This window comes from Sardina pilchardus, chromosome 23 (assembly GCF_963854185.1).
Source record: "Sardina pilchardus chromosome 23, fSarPil1.1, whole genome shotgun sequence".
Taxonomy (NCBI): Eukaryota; Metazoa; Chordata; class Actinopteri; order Clupeiformes; family Clupeidae; genus Sardina; species Sardina pilchardus.
In genome coordinates this window covers 12,875,949-12,893,448 of record NC_085016.1, presented here as the reverse complement: position 1 = coordinate 12,893,448, position 17,500 = coordinate 12,875,949, and the positions used below count along the sequence as shown (strand labels likewise).

General features: G+C 46.7%; 1 protein-coding gene across 1 annotated transcript in view; it reads left to right on the top strand.

Annotated features, from left to right (window-relative positions):
• Nucleotides 1-17,500, top strand: part of ptgfrnb (prostaglandin F2 receptor inhibitor b) — a 42,312-nt gene that overhangs the window by 22,826 nt on the left and 1,986 nt on the right. The window contains exons 5-9 of the mRNA XM_062528324.1: nucleotides 679-1,122; nucleotides 3,816-4,223; nucleotides 6,470-6,577; nucleotides 13,823-14,128; nucleotides 17,461-17,500. The exon at nucleotides 17,461-17,500 is cut by the window's right edge and continues 1,986 nt beyond it. Of these exons, the coding sequence (XP_062384308.1) occupies nucleotides 679-1,122; nucleotides 3,816-4,223; nucleotides 6,470-6,577; nucleotides 13,823-14,128; nucleotides 17,461-17,500 (1,306 nt within the window). The remainder of the gene's footprint in view (nucleotides 1-678; nucleotides 1,123-3,815; nucleotides 4,224-6,469; nucleotides 6,578-13,822; nucleotides 14,129-17,460) is intronic.

Here is a 17,500-nt window from a genome sequence, read left to right as displayed (position 1 = left end):
TACCTTGTCTGTCATCGAATAAAGCCCACCCCAGGCTGGATAAGCAGTTGCGATTGATTCCTGGGTTTTAGGTGATTTGAGATGTAATCTCAGATTTAGCTGGCATCACCAAGGTTTACGGAATTCAAATGTAATCGCAGATTCGGCTGGTTTCACTCAGGATAATATGAAGCCACAATTTTTGCTCTCTTTGCTGCTTAACTGTTTAGCTGTGGGCTGATATCTTCTCCCCTGTCCTTGAACTGAAGTTAGGTGGGATGTGAACCCATCACCTGAGCTATTTGCTATAGGTCAGTGGTTCTCAAACTGTGGTACGCGGACTCTCCTTTGTGGTACTCCAGGAGTCTCCAAGATGTTGGGTTTTTTTTTTCATGAAGAAAATATAATCACTTGTATATACAGTATATTTGTATATATAATGAAAAATTGTTACATTTAAACTAGTTTTTATCTTTCTTGAAAAAAAAAACAACAACAATGTGAAACAGTTGTACAGTGTAAAATATATTAAAATTGGCCTACGCTACCGCATTTTAATGCTGGTCATAATGGTGGTCAAAGTACCATAATGGTGGTACTTTGTTCTCTGAGGTGGTATTGTGATAAGTTAGAGAACCACTGCTATACTGTAGGTAACAGTGCTAAGCTGTGCGCTGATGTCTCCGTCCTTCTCAACAGACACCGATTTCAGCGTGCTCTTCTCGGCCCTGGCCACGCCCCGTCTCCCCGGCGACCCCGCCGAGCTGGAGTGCCGCGTGACCAACGTGACGCACCTGCGGGACGGCCGCTTCGCCGTCTCCTGGCACCACACGGCGGCGCCCGCCCACCTGGCCTCGCCCGGCGCCACCACCGCCGCCCAGCGCAGCGTCACGATCGGCTCGCTGGACGCCAACGGCGCGCTCGCGCCGGGCCCGCGCCACCGCCGGCGCCTGGACGCCGGCCTGGTCGCCGTGACGCGCGAGGAGCCGCTCACCTTCAAGCTCCGCCTGCTGCAGACGGGCGAGATGGACCTGGGCGAGTACAGCTGCAGCGTCAGCGTCTGGACGCCCGGTCGCCACGGCGTCTGGGAGAGCGCCGTCGACCAGCAGACCGCCCCCTTCAAGCTGTCCTTCGCCATGAAGAGTGAGTACGACAGCCTGGTGTTTGTTTGTTTATTTATTTATTACACTTATTTACTTATTTTATTGTTTGATTGATCTACTCCGTTTTCAAAAGAACGACCTCTCTGTAGCTAAAAACAGATTCTCAACGCTCAACTAGTCAAAGTCATTACTTGAAATAGCTGTAGACATTCCAGGGCTCGGTTCAGTGATCCGCACTCCAAAGCTACTCGGGAGAGATGCTCTACTACAGAACGCTTGTGAATTGTGTCGTAAGACGTGTAAAACATGGCGCGGTCGAGATTTAAGGAAGATCTCCGTTTCTCATCTGCGAGGGCCCACCTTAAGAATATGGCTCGGTGCGATAATAAGCCATTAATAAGGCTCAGTGTTCATCTCACATGGAGTGGAAGAGCATGAAATATGCTTTTATCTAAATATATCTGCTAGCTAGATGCAAATGAAGGAGCCGCTCTCTGTATTTTACTCAGTGGTAGCTGTCACAAGGTTATGGGTTCAATATCCAGGAAGAAAGTGGGTTTAAAAATATATGGTGCACCAGCGTTAGAATGGTGTTAGATGAAAATGCTTTTTAAATGATTAAATAGGACATCATTATGATATATTTGTCTAATGGAATTGCTGTCCTTGGCTGAAAAGGATCTTTTATGTGTGGGGTTTCCAACGTGCATATTTTTACATTCGTAATGGATTCAGTATCAATGCTGTTAAGTGCTGGATTTTTGGTAGCTGGTACCTGTGTAATTACACACTGTGTGTTCATTTGAGCATTCTGATTCTAGCATGACACTGCAGTCTCCTCCATATTGCACTGTACTTACTAAATCAAAATTGATGACTTTTGCAGAATAACATATACACATAGATTCCAACACACCCATAATCCTTTGTGGCGCCAGACCGAAGCAATTTTTAAGGGCGGCGGTACATCATTATTCTATTTATTTATTTATTTTATTTATTTATGTTGCCTTTGTCTGACCACCAGGGTTCTGTTGTGATGTAATCATGGAATAGAGTTGTCTCATGAAATACTTATACAATTGCAATTCCCACGAGCACCTGGTTTCTAAAACAAGATATCAGGCTGCAGTTGTGAAGAATCTGGAGCGTTCTTGGCAGCTGCCTGGTTTGATCACACATGCAGATCAGTCACCGGCCCCTGGAGGGTTAGGCAATGCCAAACTTTTTTCCCCCCTTTTTTCCTTTTTTTTCTCTTTCCGTCACTTGAAAAGCCTCATAAATACAAGAGTGACTGCGCTGGTTTGTGCAGCACAGATGCAGAGATTTGAATGTTTTTCCCCCGTAGTGTTTTCTGTCTCTCCAAATTATGCGTGCTTGGCTGGCTTCCATTGGTCAGATTTTGTAGTGATAACCAGTTGTCATTGATTAACTGATTGTAACTGACTGATTAATTAATATTTATGGGGTAACCATATCTCCATTCATAATTGTGTCTCTCTGTATTAACTGTATCTTTAGTGTTGTACTGATAAGACCAAACATAGGCCGTAGAACCTATACAGTATGTTCTATTACACCTATTCTTAGTTGTTTGACAATCCATTAGGATTTTAATCCAGTGGATCCTGTTAACAGTGGATGCAGATATTTTGCTCCAACACAAACCCATAACTTACTAACAGACTTAGCCAGCTTTATGTAGCCTGCTCTTTGCAGACCTGTGAAATGTAATTTTAAAAAATGTGTCGAGCTGTTCGCCTAAGCGGATCCGGCTAATTTCACTCCTCATGAGTCCAGGTTGAGAGGATATGGGAGAACAGTGGTACTGTTAGAGGCCTGTCTTATAGTCCATTGGCTCGCTGCTTGTCCTCAGGCCAGAGTATTAATATGCTGTCCAACTCCACTCTTACTTTATCTCTGTTGTTTTTTGTATTGTCTGTGTGCCGTTTTTGCTCATGGAGCTTCAAAGCCCAGCCATACACCCTGTCCTCTCTCAACAACCCTTAAGAGACATCCCTTAAGTCGCTGCCTTCATTCGATAACAAAGGTTCTGTTTTTTTGCCTGCAAATAGCAATAATATATTTTTGTTTTCAACTAGCTCTGCCACGGATTTCCCACAGTTGGCAATTAACATCCAAACAGATTTAACATTAGACATTATGACGCAGGAAACGACCTCTTTGCACAGTTGGCTGGCGGGTGGCTGTTGTTGTGGCAAACTTGTTGTTGTGCTCAGGATTAATTTTTTGTTCCCAACCTTAAAGATTGTATCGATGAAATGGGAAGCTTCAGCAGTGAAGTCTCTTGGGGAAATGGGGTACAAGTGGCAGCACTGCACCACAGCAAATCATCTGTATGAACAGCCTTGCATGTTGAAGGGCTTCATGCCATTTGGTTGTAGAATGCAAGCTCTTCACCACAGATTGGCCATGCAGGTGTTGTACATGACACGTTTGTGTTTTAGTTACACACCTTGTGCATATGGGTGTCCTGGAGAGTTTTTGTGTTTGTAAGCATCTCTCTCTTTCTTTCTCTCTTTCTCTCTCTCTCCCTCTCTCTCTCTCCCTCTTTCTCTGTCTCTCTTTCTTTCTCTCTCTATATATCTCTCTCTCCCTTTTCCCTCTCTCTCTCTCTCTCTTTCTTTCTCTCTCTCTCACCCTCTTTCTCTATCTGTCTCCCTCTTTCTCTCTCTCCCTCTCTCTCTCTCCCCCTCTGTGCTCTCCCATCAGGCCCGACGCTGCGAGTCGTGGCCCGGCGCGTTCGCGAGGCCACCCTCAGCGGCGCCACCTTCGAGATGAGCTGCCAGGTGATGGCCGAGAACCTGCGCGGGCCGGCCTACTCGGTGCTGATCCACTCGCAGGCCACGCCGAGCTCCCCGCAGCGCCGCATCGCCTCGCTCAGCCCGGAGGCGGTGGCGCGCCTGGAGGACTGGAGCGAGCCGGGCCGCCAGGACTCGGTGGTGCTGCTGCGGACCGGGCCGCACGAGTTCAGCTTCCGGCTGCAGGGCGTCCAGGTGTCGGACCGCGGCTACTACTCGTGCGAGGTGAGCGCCTGGACCAAGCAGCCCGGGGAGATGGACTGGACCAAGGCGGTGCGATCGGAGTCCAACCGAGTCCAGATCTCCTTCGAACACACAGGTAGGAGGATGATCATCACACCTTCACGATCATGTTGTTTGTGTTAGAAGTCATAAAGAACTGAAGGGACAACTGAAGTGACAACTGAGGTGAAGAACTGAAGTGACAACTGAAGTGACAACTGAGGTGAAGAACTGAAGTGACAACTGAAGTGACAACTGAATGACACAAAGATACAAACTTTTGCGTTCTTCAGCAGTCCTTTTTTCGAACAAAGAATACTTTGTGGCGATAGGCATAGGCTGAACCAAGAATCAAAATGACGTGAAATTATACACAATGAATACTATGCCTCCGATGGCTCTCAAACAGTCACTGACATTCAGATATTCCTGGAGGAGCTGGAGCTGGAGCAGGTCCTGGGGCAAGGTCTTCATAGGCTTTAGCTTAGCGCCACAAATGATGTCTCTTATGATTCCTCACTGGCATTTGGCATTCAGTTCTTGCTATTGCTTCCAGTCGTTTCTGACAGAGAAACCCAGTTCCTGTGTGACATTACACACTTACACACACACACATTCACATATACTGTACATTCACATACTGTAACAACAAACTCCTATACACACACACACACACTCCCATATACATAAACGTAGCACACATTCACACACTAACAGACACATGCACACACACACATACTGTACACGCACATAGACACACACACACACACACACACACACACACACACACACACACACACAAACACATACACACACATACACACACACCACACACACCAACAGACACATACAGTACACACACACACACACACACAAACATATACACACACACACACACACACACACACACACACACACACACACACCCACACACACACACACACACACACACACACACACAAACTCAGGACCACGGCCTACTTTCCCTCTTGTTTGAAGTTCTTGTGTTGTTTCTCTGGGGAGCCAGTAAGTTCCCCAACCCCCCCTAAAGCAACCCCTGGTGGCAGCCTGGTACCGGGGCTCCTCATCTCCCAAAAGCACTGCACCACTGCTGCGCTCCACTCCACCACACCACCACCACCCCCAGCCCTCGCCCCAGAGAGACCCAGGATGGGGGTTGGTTTTGTGGGTGGGTGGGCAGGGAGGGTGGCTGGGTTTGTGGAGAGGCTCTGTTGGACAGTTCTTCTCCTCTGGCAGTGGGATCTTCAAAGCAGGCTGGCCCCCCCCCCGCCCCCCCCCATGCCCCCCCGGGGATGAGATGCTGCATGAAATACCAGCACCACTGGCCTCTCCGCATTCTTGGGGACATGGTCTTGTCATCCCCCCACGCCTGTTCTGTGCTGTTCTCTATTCTCTCTTTTCGTTCTCTTCCTTTCCTCATCCCTCTCTCTCTCTCTCTCTCTCTCCATCCCTCTTTCCCATCTTTCTTTTCCTTCTGTCGTTCCCCCGCTCGCCCCTCGTCTGAAGTGTGACATCCTCGAAGCCAGACGTCATAAACAGACCCACCCGGCTCCGCCGCCTGTGCGTCGAGGCGACGGCATTTCTCAGTCTTGGCACGGATCATTTAGTCTGCGCGGGCGCAGATGAGTGATGCCCGGGTGGATGCCGCCGCCACCTCCACCACCAGCACCACCACCAGCACCACCACCAGCAGCAGAAGCGCCACAAGCATCACACGCACATGTTCACACTTGGTGTGGGACTGGAGGAGTCCCCGCATCCCTAGAGCAAACCAACAGCAGATTCGCATAGCCTCCCGCCACACACACACGTACACACACACCCACACACACACCCCCACACACCCTTTAGCCCTCCAGGTTGCCAGCATGTGTGTGTGTGTGTGTGAAGGGGAGGGGGAAAAAAACAGAGATTTGTTGGTGCACAGTGTAGAACAAAACAGATCATTCTGCATAGAAGAAAAGAAGGAAGACGTATAGTGAATTATGTATAAAGGCGCAAACTCTTCGTTTCCATATGTTCCTGCTCCGACAGCGTTGCGCTATAGTGTTGTGATGGGGAAAAAAACAAAAAAAAAACATAGCGAGGTGTTTTCCATCGACAGAAAACAAAATCCTCCAGAGAAATCCAGCGCACACGGGCCCCCGTGAGAAACCGACACGCTCAGAAGCCATCTTTCAGTCCAGATGGTTGACGGTTGACGCCCCCCCCCCCCCTTTTTTTTTCACAGCCGCGAGGTGTATGATGTTTGCCGTGCCGTAGCTGTGTTGCCTGCTCTTTATCTGTCTCCTAACGGCCGCGCGTCTCGTTCTCTCCTCACAGGTCCGTCGTTCGGCATCTCCATCAGCTCCGACTCCACCAGCGTGTACCCCTGGGAGACGGCCAAGATGGAGTGTGCCATGAGTGTCTCTGGAACCCCTCCAAACCCAGGCAAGTGCCAGTGCCCGAGCCCGAGCCCGCGCGGCCAAACGCTTGGGCTCTTCAGCGGGCGCGCAGCGTGAGCTAATGGCGCCTCGCAATAACGGCTAATAGTATCGGAATGCATTAGGGTGGCTACTTGTGTTTTCCGATTATGCAAACATATTCACACGTGTGAGCTCTCACGTACTCTCTCTCTCTCTCTCTCTCTCTCTCTCTCTCTCTCTCTCTCTCACACACACTCACACACACACACTTTTTTCCGTGTTCATCTCTCTTTTCCTTGGGTCACACACTCTATTTTTCTTTCTCATACACTCACACACATACAGTGCACACACGTACACACACACACACACATATGCACACATGCACAGACACAAATGTGCGCGCTCACGCCTGCTCCCATTTCCTACTGTAATTAAACACGACCGACCACCCCAGATGACATATATTTGATCGCTTCCTATTAACATTGACATGTTAAATCAATCGCCTCAGACTGCCCCCCCCCACACCCCCTCTTTTTTTTACTCTCACTCTGACCGCTCTGGTGAATGGAAGCCCATCCCAGTGTTCCAGTACATGGGCGGGGTAGACGTGAACTGACCCTTTTTTTTTTTTTTTACTGGAAGGAGTGTTCAGTTGTACTCCCCAGTGAAACACTTTCTATTCATTTATTTCTTTACTTTTTTTCTGTCCCTGTGTTATTTTATTCTTGACCGTTATCGGCAACCTCTCCCTCATATTGGACTCATTAAAAGTGAGTTTTTCTCGAGGTTTGTCTCTGTCGGCCGTTTGTTTGGCCCGTGCTCCTCCTGCGTGCTTGCTCGCGTAGAAGCGCTCTCTCTCCGGCGCTTCCTGTGCCTCCTCTGCTCTTGCCGGGGTGTCGGTGTCAGAGTCGGACTCCCTCTGCCAAGGACAACACAGGTCACGCTCAAGACAAGGGGCTCCAGAACAGAGCAGTTCCTCAAATAACAGCAGATGTGTTTGTTGACGGGAACACTCACTAGAGCTTTTGTTAGTGTATTTGTGCTAGTGTGTGTGTGTGTGTGTGTGTGTGTGTGTGTGTCAGCTTTGTAAGAGTATACTTTTTATGCTGTCATTTGTTAACCATTAAGAGCATATCCTGGTGAGTAAAGTATAGGATGTTTGCGAGTCAGGATGTATTTACATTCAGAGGGCCGCTCGGTCTAAAGCGCAAGGTCACATGCTTTAGCGGAGCGTGCAGCTGCATACTTGCACATGAAAAACAGAGAAACATCTGGAGCTGCGCTCTCTTGTTGGCAGGTATCTCATGGGCTGCACAGCAATGTGTCGCCCCTCCAGTCAAACGGCACTGAGAGACTAAATCATCCAGACAAATCAGCCTAACCCAGTTTCTTGAGGTGTTAAGGGCCGTTCACACCAAGAACGATAACGATAACGATAACTATAACCATAACGATAAAAGCGTCCACACTGGCCAACGATAAGAAAATTCTCTCCTCATGTTAATGAATGTGATGGCTAGAATATTTTGGGTTCTGATTGGCTGTTAGCTTTTTATCGTTCTCAAAATCGCTCTGAAAGTGATCAGCAACGATATCGTTCTTCATGTCATTATCGTTATAGTTTATGTGTGAACGTTGTCATTCATATTAACGAGAGTGATATTTATTTATCGTTATCGTTATCGTTCTTGGTGTGAACAGCCCTTTACAACAGTTCTGTGTGGTCACATGCCTGTTTGAACCCCTAGAAACAGTCATCCGTTGTGCACTTTGCTCCCATTGAGTATGGCTGAATTTCTCAAGACTTTACTGAAGTTATTCATTTTATTGGAACTAATTGTGTTTATACACAGAAGGGATTTTGCTTTTATTCCCTGAAAACTTAACGAGGGAAGGAGAACAGAAATCTGATAGCAAAGAATCTTTAGAACAAGCCAAGCGTATAAGTACTTCTACAGTCACTCAGCAGGCATATAATTCAGGCATACATTACAAGACAAACATTTGAAAAGTTTACAAGAGGTAATCAATTAAGTCACTAAAATCAAGAGGGAAATCATTCACAGGTTCAGTTTGATACTCAACTTAACACCAACATTTGTCAGCAGTTCGATGGCTGCCCAAGTGTCTGCAAATGTATTGTGGGAGTTTTGAGTGGGGTGTGTGTGGGCGTGTGTGTGTATATGAGGAGGAGACGGGTGGGGGTGTCTCAGTCTGGACAGAGAGGATCCAGATGCTCTCTTTCCCATTGAGCTGAGAGTGTGTGTGTGTTTGTGTGTGTGTGAGTGTGAGTGTATGTGAGTGTATGTGTGAGTGAGTGTGTATGTGTGTGCGTGTGCGTGTGCGTGTGTGTGTGCGTGTGCGTGTGTGTGTATGTGTGAATATGTGTGTGTGTGTGTGTGTGAGTGTGTGTGATATGTGGGGAGGTGGAGCGGATGGGGAGGCCAGCTGTGGGGGAGTGAAGGGGATATAGGGAGTGGGCTGGGGTGTTGTCAGTTCTTCAGTTATTATGTCATCTTATCACTCAGCACATGGTGACATAATTAGAAATGATGATAGTGCTGCTATGATTAAAGATTAGTCTTTCAATTAATTATCCCTAGATGCTTCGCTTTCATAGGCGCAGCCATGTAGGAAAGAGTTTCATATCAGAGGGACGGAGAACCTTTCAGACAAGTACAAACACAAGGGGATACCCCCCCCATACACACACACGCACACACACACACATACACACACACACATGCATTTGTGCATCCACACACACACTCTTTCTCTCTCTCTCTCTCTCTCTCTCTCTCTCTCTCTCTCTCTCTCTCTCTCTCTCTCTCTCTCTCGCTCTCTCTCTCTCGCTCTCTTTCTCTCTCTCTCGGTCTGGAATTGCTAAGATATGACGCCAGTTATTCCACTATTCTTGATAACATTAAAACCTCATGTTATCAATGCTGTGGACCTACATCAACTTTTGAATGTGCTTAACTTTATGTAAAGCTTACCAAAGCTACAACCAGGGATTTGTTGATAGAAGCTGAGCAAACTGTTTGAACCCCTTAGTACTGTATAGTGTGTGTAGCTATGCATTTAACCTTCCTTTCATCTTTCGTCATAGTTTCATTTTGAGGACATTTCTTTCATCATAACGCAATGCTCTGTCACGTTAGAGGTTATTTAAGACTTGGTGTGTCAGGAGAAAAGTATAGAGTGGCCAAGAGCCAATGATTTGTCTGTTCTTCAGCTGAGATTTAGAACGTTTCTAATTTTGGTTGTTATCTACTGGTGATGATAGTGGAGTTTGAGTGAAATTTTCACATGTAAATAACATCCAAGGCAGAAATACTAAGAACCAGCACAAAAAATATAAAAAAAATAAAAAATCTGATAACACAATGTTCCTCCCCAAAGAATTCTGACTGCTTTGAAAGGGCATTTTGAGTCACCGAGAGATGATTTAATGTATTTTTATTAACAGTATTGATGTCATCGGGGCATGTTCAGGCACGAGAGCTGGAAGTTTCTCGCTCGGCTCCCAGCACCTGACACACTTTCTGAGGAAACTGTTGCCGAACTACTCACGCTCGGAGTACGTCGGAGCACACTGCCGTGCACCTGTTTTTCTGACCCTGTGGCTGTGCAGTCTCGTGGGAACGTGATTGGCGCACACGGCGCCAGTTGTGTGCGTTTGTCACCGTGCTTTGTTGTGGCATGTTCGTCCTTTGGGCATCCCCCTCCGTACACCTTCCTCCCGAGTCCCGAGTGTGGGTTAAGACGTCAACGTCTGAAATTCCAGAGTGTCGACAGCACGCAGCTTGTGTATTCTGTCTCTCAGAGCTAATGTCTCCCAAGGATACCATTGTGCAAGACGAGAGCTGGTGTGTGTGTGTGTGTGTGTGTGTGTGTGTGTGTGTGTGTGTGTGTGTGTGTGTTTTAATACGCTCTTGTAAATGGCAAGCAGATGCTCTCCTGAAAATCTTTCTAATAGTTCTCTCTAGTACTTTTCTCTCTTGACATTTGGCTGAACTTTAAAAAGCTGTGTTTGTTTCTGTATTTTCACATTTATAGCTTTAGAACCGAAGTGATTCGTGATTTGTTTTATCATCATCGACTGCAATTCAACCCAGAGCTAGCCTGCTTCTATTTCTGAGTTGCTGTTTAGCTCAGCCTAAATGGTGAGAACAAGACCATCCTTTGGGCTAGTGATACTATCAGCGGTTTCACAATGTCCTACTTAGTTCTTCTGAAAGCGGCATTCAGTTTTGACTCCAGCAGAGATCTATGTCAGCTTCCCCTGTTTGACCTATCCGCCTTGTAGTGTAGTGTCCATTTGTAAGGCACTTTTGACATCATGTCCCTCACCAAGCCTGCAGCTGTTTGAACTCGAGGCTACGCTGATATGAAGTGTCTGTCAGTACTGTGTGGGGTTTGGTTTGTAAGACATTAGGCATTTACTCCCTTGTTCTTGGTGCAGGAGGCATCTTGGCATAATATGTTTGCTCCGTGGTGGTCTGTTTGGAGTGTGTTGACATGCATGGATGCGTCATCTCATAATGTCTCCGTGTTCTGTGTTTTCTTTGGGTCTGGGGTTGGTGGCCTCATCTCGGTGATCAAGGCAACATGTTATTTTTGTTCTTTTGAAGTTGCCGTGTGTCTAGTATTAGTTGTGCTTAATGTTCCTGATAGAGAGTCTAAGAGGATAAGGGAGGGGAGACGAATGTTTCCTGGTCTTTGTGCCATCTGGTTGCGAAAGAATAGGAACCTTAAATATGGCAGAGGCAGCCTTTTGATGTCAAGGATAGGCTTGGAAAACAGACCATTCATCGGTAACTAAAGCAGTCTTGGGGTTTGCAGGCATTCAGAGACTTGAATGTGACTTCAATGAGCTGGATGGACTGTATAATCTTTTTTTATTGAATGCCATTTGGCATTAGCAAAGCCCCGAAGCCATTTTCGCAAGTGCGGACATGTCGACCCTCGCCTGCGAATGCGTAGCGCTCCTTGACCGCTCCGTCAGTCTTATCCTTACTGACCTCCATGAATACTGCTGCCCTGTCTTGTCCATCTATGTCTTCATTATTGTCCTCATCAGAGTACAGAGTATGCCAGCGCTGAGGACATTAGGGTGGAAATGTGGCCACTGGAACACGGACTGTCCATGGCAAGATGGCAAGGCACACAAGCATGCGGGATATCTGCAGTTCATGCAGTTCATGTCCCATGAAATGTAATGTTATTTGTACTTTACATAATCTATATTGTTTTTGCATATTTTTCCGGTATGTGGGTGCTGAAGTATATAACATTCTTCTTGAGTGATTGTTTGTTGTTGAAGAATATGCATTCGTATTTTGTCGCCACGTGTGTTGTCATCTCAGCATTGTAAAGGCTTGTGGCCCCAACAGTGAGGTGTCCACCCATCCGTCATGATGCGGTCAGAAGCTCTTGTGCGCTGCTCTTTCTCAGTTGAGTGACTGTGGAGAGTGCACATGCTTCGCTTCAGAGGCCTCCTGCATCACCAAATGCCACAAACAGACAGAGTAGCGCATCGACCGAGACTTTGCCCGTTCCTGGCCCTTCCACTGGGTTGACCGCTCAAAATGCATCAGGTCATCAGAGATATCCTCCGTCCTTGCTAGAGCAGTCGAAAAGGGAAATCGGGAGCGCAGATACAATAATTAACGTAATCTTCCATTATCATTTGATAGCTTCTGAATTCAGCGCACTCCTCCTTTCTTTCTCTCTCTCTCCCCTTTTCTCTCTGTCTCATTTGTTAACCCTGCCCCCCCCTCCTCCCCGCCCTCTTCTTTCACCTCTTATCCTTGTCTGTGGCCTTGAATACTTCCCACTCCGCTTGCTTTTGTCTTTTGTTCGCTTTGTGATAAATGCAAGGGAAGAACCCCTCATCAAAGAACCATGCTATTCAGGTCTTTGGCTCAGCCTTGTGTGTCTGCCTGCCTGCATGCCTGTGTGTGCCTATGTGAGTGTGAATGTGTGTGTGTGTGTGTGTGTGTGTGTGTGTGTGTGTTCGGTGAGTGTGAGTGTGAGTGTGAGTGTGAGTGTTTGTGTGTGTGTGTGTGTGTGTGTGTGTGTGTGTGTGTGTGTGTGTGTGTGTGTGTGTGTGTGTGTGTGTGTGTGTGTGTGTGTGTGTGTGTGTGTGTGTGTGTGTGTGTGTGTGTGTGTGTGTGTGTGTGTGTGGGAGGATGGCTGGGTGAGACAACGTAGACCATCTTGCCACTGCCCCTAATTGCCTGTTTGTTGGATGCGCTCTCTCCACGTTCTTCCTCACATCACCATCGTCATCATTATCATCATCATCCCCCAGTGGGATCCTTATGCTCGCACCGTACATACCTACACACATGCTGGAGGTCGGCCATGTTGAATTTATAGTTATATTTGACGTCCCTACCCGACACTGAGTAGTGTAATTGCTCAGTGATAAAGCAGCCTTCATTGCTCTGTGGAGGATAACAGGAAAATGCTTCCACGCAGCGAATGGCTCCCTTCCTGTGCACAGTCTCACAGTAATGACTCCTCTTTGTGCTTTTAGGGCAGAAGTGTTCCTAGTGTTGAGTGCACTACACCAATACGAAGACTGTACGATGCCAGTGTTGGAGCAATTTATAGAGCTTTGATAATTCCTATGTTACCCATTGGGAACAGCACTCTCAATGGCAATAAGCATGCCCATTACTGTATATTTCATTACTTGGGGCATTAGTTTTGTTCTGGCAGTAGTATCAACCAGTGATACACTCTAACCTGTTTCATAAGACTGTTGCCTGAGAAAGGAGCAGCTACCTCTATTCACAGTGGTCCAGTTACCTTTTCAGGCTCTCATAAGGAGGAGCCAGACATGTGGGTTAGACAGCAGGCTCGGCTCAGAGTATTTGCTGGCTCAGGGGGAGTGTAATTAAATGTAAAAGGACAAAGCTCTATTTTTGTTCAGGTATATTAGAAGACTTGGGATGTTTTTGATTATATTTTTACAAGAGGTCAGGTCAGTCACCCAGCTCCAACTGATTTCCTCTCTCAATCTCAATCCCTTTTTTTTCTGCTCCTCCTTTCATTTCGTCTCCTTTATAGTGTTGTCTTATTTGTTTCTATTTCGGTCTTTTCTCTCACTCTCCGTCTTTTCTGTCCTGTCCTTCCAACAACACGATTTATAACATGTCTCTCATTTCTCATCGTATGCTCTCTCTCTCTTTCTCTCTTTTTTTCTTCTTTCCTCCCTCCCTCTCTCTCCTCCTTTTTCCTTCTCCACCTCTAGACGACATGGCGTTCGAGCTGCGCTGGTTCCTGACGCGGCTGCGCGGCGCCGACAACCCGGTTCTGCTGGCCACCATGGACCGGCACGGCGTGGTCAAGACCAGCCCGCGCAACGACAGCAGCGACGTGAGCGTGGAGCGCCTGGGCGCGCGCTCCTACGGCCTCAGCGTCTACGGCACGCAGGACAACGACACGGGCGAGTACCACTGCGCCGCCACGCCCTGGCTGCGCTCGCCCACCACTGGCGCCTGGAGCCAGGCGCCCGCCCTCACCTCCGCCAGGGTCTTCCTCAACGTCAAGTTCGCCCGTGAGTAGATAACGGCCGTGTGGGTCCTAGTCTCGTCCTGCCGACATCCATTACGCAGAATTGAATTTTTTAAAATCCTTGTCTGCTCCGTGGTTTTGATGTCATTAATATGATAGGGTCATGATAAGTGTTCTATTTCATTATTAAGCAGTGTATGAAAAAGAATGTGTGTGTGTGTGTGTGTGTGTGTGTGTGTGTTTGTGTGTGTGAGTGTGCTTAAGCGTGTGTGTGTCTGTGTGTGTGTGTGTGTGTGTGTGAGTGTGTGTGTGTTTGTGTGTGTGTGTGTGTGTGGGCGCGCGCTTGTGTGTGTGTCTGTGTGTGTGTGTGTGTGTTTGTGTGTGTGTGTGTGTGTGTGCGGGCGCGCGCTTTGTGTGTGTGTGTGTGTGTGATGTGTCTGTGTGTGTGTGTGTGAGTGTGTTTGTGTGTGTGTGTGTGACTGTGTGTTTGTGTGTGTGTGTGTGTGTGTGCGGGCACGCGCTTGTGTGTGTGTGTGTGTGTGTGTGTGTGTGAGTGAGTGTGTCTGTGTGTCTGTGTGTGTTGGGATGGAGGTTCTGCTGGCTGCATGATGACAGGAAGTGTGAGCTCAGACATTCTGCTGCTGGAGTGAAATTTAAAACAATCATTGAATGCCATTGCATTGGCATCACAGGTCATTGTAGCAGCTTTCCAAGTGCAGATAGTTATAGCTCTCAAAGGCATTCTTGCAACTGGAGGAGAACGCCTTTCATTATCCATTCACACAGACAACAATTGTGTCAGTGAAGTGGAACAGATGGCATATTTTGAAAGTGAATGCGAATATATCTGTAGCAGTATAGCCAAGGCAAACAGCTCATATAGTTTGCTGCATGTGCGTAACATGTCAGTTGGCCTACTTTTTGTTATGGAAAGTACATTTTGCTTTTGATAACATCTCAAAACAGTATATTTATCTGTTTGATTATTTGTCGGCCTCGACTGTCACTTTTTTTTTTTCCATTTGCCTTGTTCATCCAGTCAAGCTACTGACAGAGAAGGAAAAAGTCCCGTAAATAGACGCAAAAGAAGACGGTAGTCTATGGGAGTGAAGAGAGACTGTCAACACCAGCACATATATAGCAAGCAGACAACAGTGTTAAAGGGACACTTCACCGATTAGCATTAAGCTTTGAATCTTTAGAAAACCAGTCATGTTTTTGAATGGTCGTGCATCATTCCCCCAGTTTGCCTTATTGAGATGGGAGAAATACGGATTTCAATGAAACCCATGAATAGGACTTCCTGCTTTTAATGATGTAAAATGATGATTTTTACATCATTGAAAGCAGGAAGTCCAACATTGAAATCTGTATTTCTCCCATCTCAAGGCAAACTGAGGGAATGATGCACGACCATTCAAAAACATGACTGGTTTTCTGAAGATTCAAAGCTTAATGCCAATCGGTGAAGTGTCCCTTTAATATTAACATCATGCTGCTTATGGAGTGCTATGCTCATGGAAGCTGTTCCCATAGTATTTTATTCGTCACGACATTAAAATGTTGTATGTGGGCTTTTTTTTTTTTTTCGTGAAGTGGACGGTCAGTGTTTCCCTGCGTCGGCACGGCGGAATGCATCTTTAGCAGGTTTTTGCATCTGTGTTGTTGCCTAAAATTGGAGATGAAGGGGAAACTGCTTAGAACGGAGTAATTAAGACTCGGTGGGTGCAGAGCACCCAGCACCTGCTGATGCTTTGTGTTTTTATAAGAGAGCTTAATGAAGCAGATTGTGTGTGTGTGGTGTGTGTGTGTGTGTGTGTGTGTGTGTGTGTGTGTGTGTGTGTGTGTGGTGTGCGCGTGTGTGGGTGCGCATCCCTTGTGGTTGTGCACTCATCACTAAACAAAGACGCCATGCTCCGTACGAAAAATCGCCCGAGATGCATGTTTATATTGGGACTCCGAAGACTCCACGCATAGCATTACCCACATGTTCACCCAGTGTGCACCGCACACCAGAGTGCCCTCCTCTCATAGTACTGCACGCTGCTGCAACACAGTGCTGTTATTCACACCATGCAAAAGAAGCAATTGTCTATGGACCATAACAGGAAGAGGGTATTTAGGTTAGACAGCAGGGTCCAATCAGTGAGCCTTCTGGTCTACAGCTGACACAGTGTGAGTCTAATTAAGCATATAAGGACTCCACAAGTCTATTTTCGTCCAGGTTTGTTATGTGATGTGTCTCCAGTTTCATCTGTAGGGAACATTAAAACTTTACTGTACCTTATATGTAAATATTTGTTGTAGCTTTTAGGAGATTACACAGATTTTTTACTAGCTTTTAGTTTAAGCAGCATTTATGTTGATTAACTCTTTTGTTTTTATTTAGACAATTTTTGTTTTCCCCCTCTTAGTTTTAACGTTTCATGTGTTCTGAATGCTTTTTATAAACTCCCCATTTTTGTGTGGATTAAATTGTATTTTACATTATCTGATTAATCAAAACAATTTGTGTTTAATCAATCTGCATGTTATCAGTGGATTGAATTCTAGGCCTAAATTAGAGCGAGACAAAATCCAAACAATTTCCCATCGTGATGGTTCACCGTTGAACTGAACATCTCAGGGTGCCTCTCATTTGGTCTTTTATACACCCTCCCTTCCTTCCTCGATCCTCGTCCTCACTGATCTAGATAAAGAATGATTGGGCGGCAACAATGGGATAATCTATCCAGTGTTAGTTAGTGGGAACGAGCCTCGAGGACCGAGCATTGAGGATCGAGGAGAGTGTTTGAGAGCCACCCTCTGTCACCTGCCATAACCCGCTCACTTTAAACCTTGTACCAAAGATCGTATAGTTACGAAGATGAATCATAAAGGGGGTTTTCAATGGAATGAAATGGTGCCCACTTCCGCCTCCTATCTGGGCGTGATCAGTGTAATCGGCTAAACGAGTAATCGGTTTAGACCAGTGTACAAGCAGCAGAAGCAGTGTGCCGTTGATAACAGGTGGCCTGCGCAATTAGCGGAGACAGGTCAGGTCAGAAGGGACAGGTCGTGAACAAAGTTACTTTTCTATGTATTTATCACGCTGGAAAATACGATTTCAATGTGGGAAAGTTAGATAGACGTGTGCCTTGTAGAATATGGGTTCGTTACTTGCATTGCTGAATGTAGGGCTAAGGGAATGGTCATAATCCGAGATAAGGTTTATTTCTCCCGTTTGCCTCCTAAATGGGAGTGGCACTACGTCACAGGGTAACCGGAATTGACCCTCATATGAGTCGTCTCGCTTTATAAACCGTCTCTGCTTGTACCTCTCTGACACCCCTGACCTCTAACCTCCCTGACCTCTGCCCTGTGTGTGCTCTGCAGTGGGGGACTCCATGAAGCTGCCGCTGCTGTACGGGGTGTG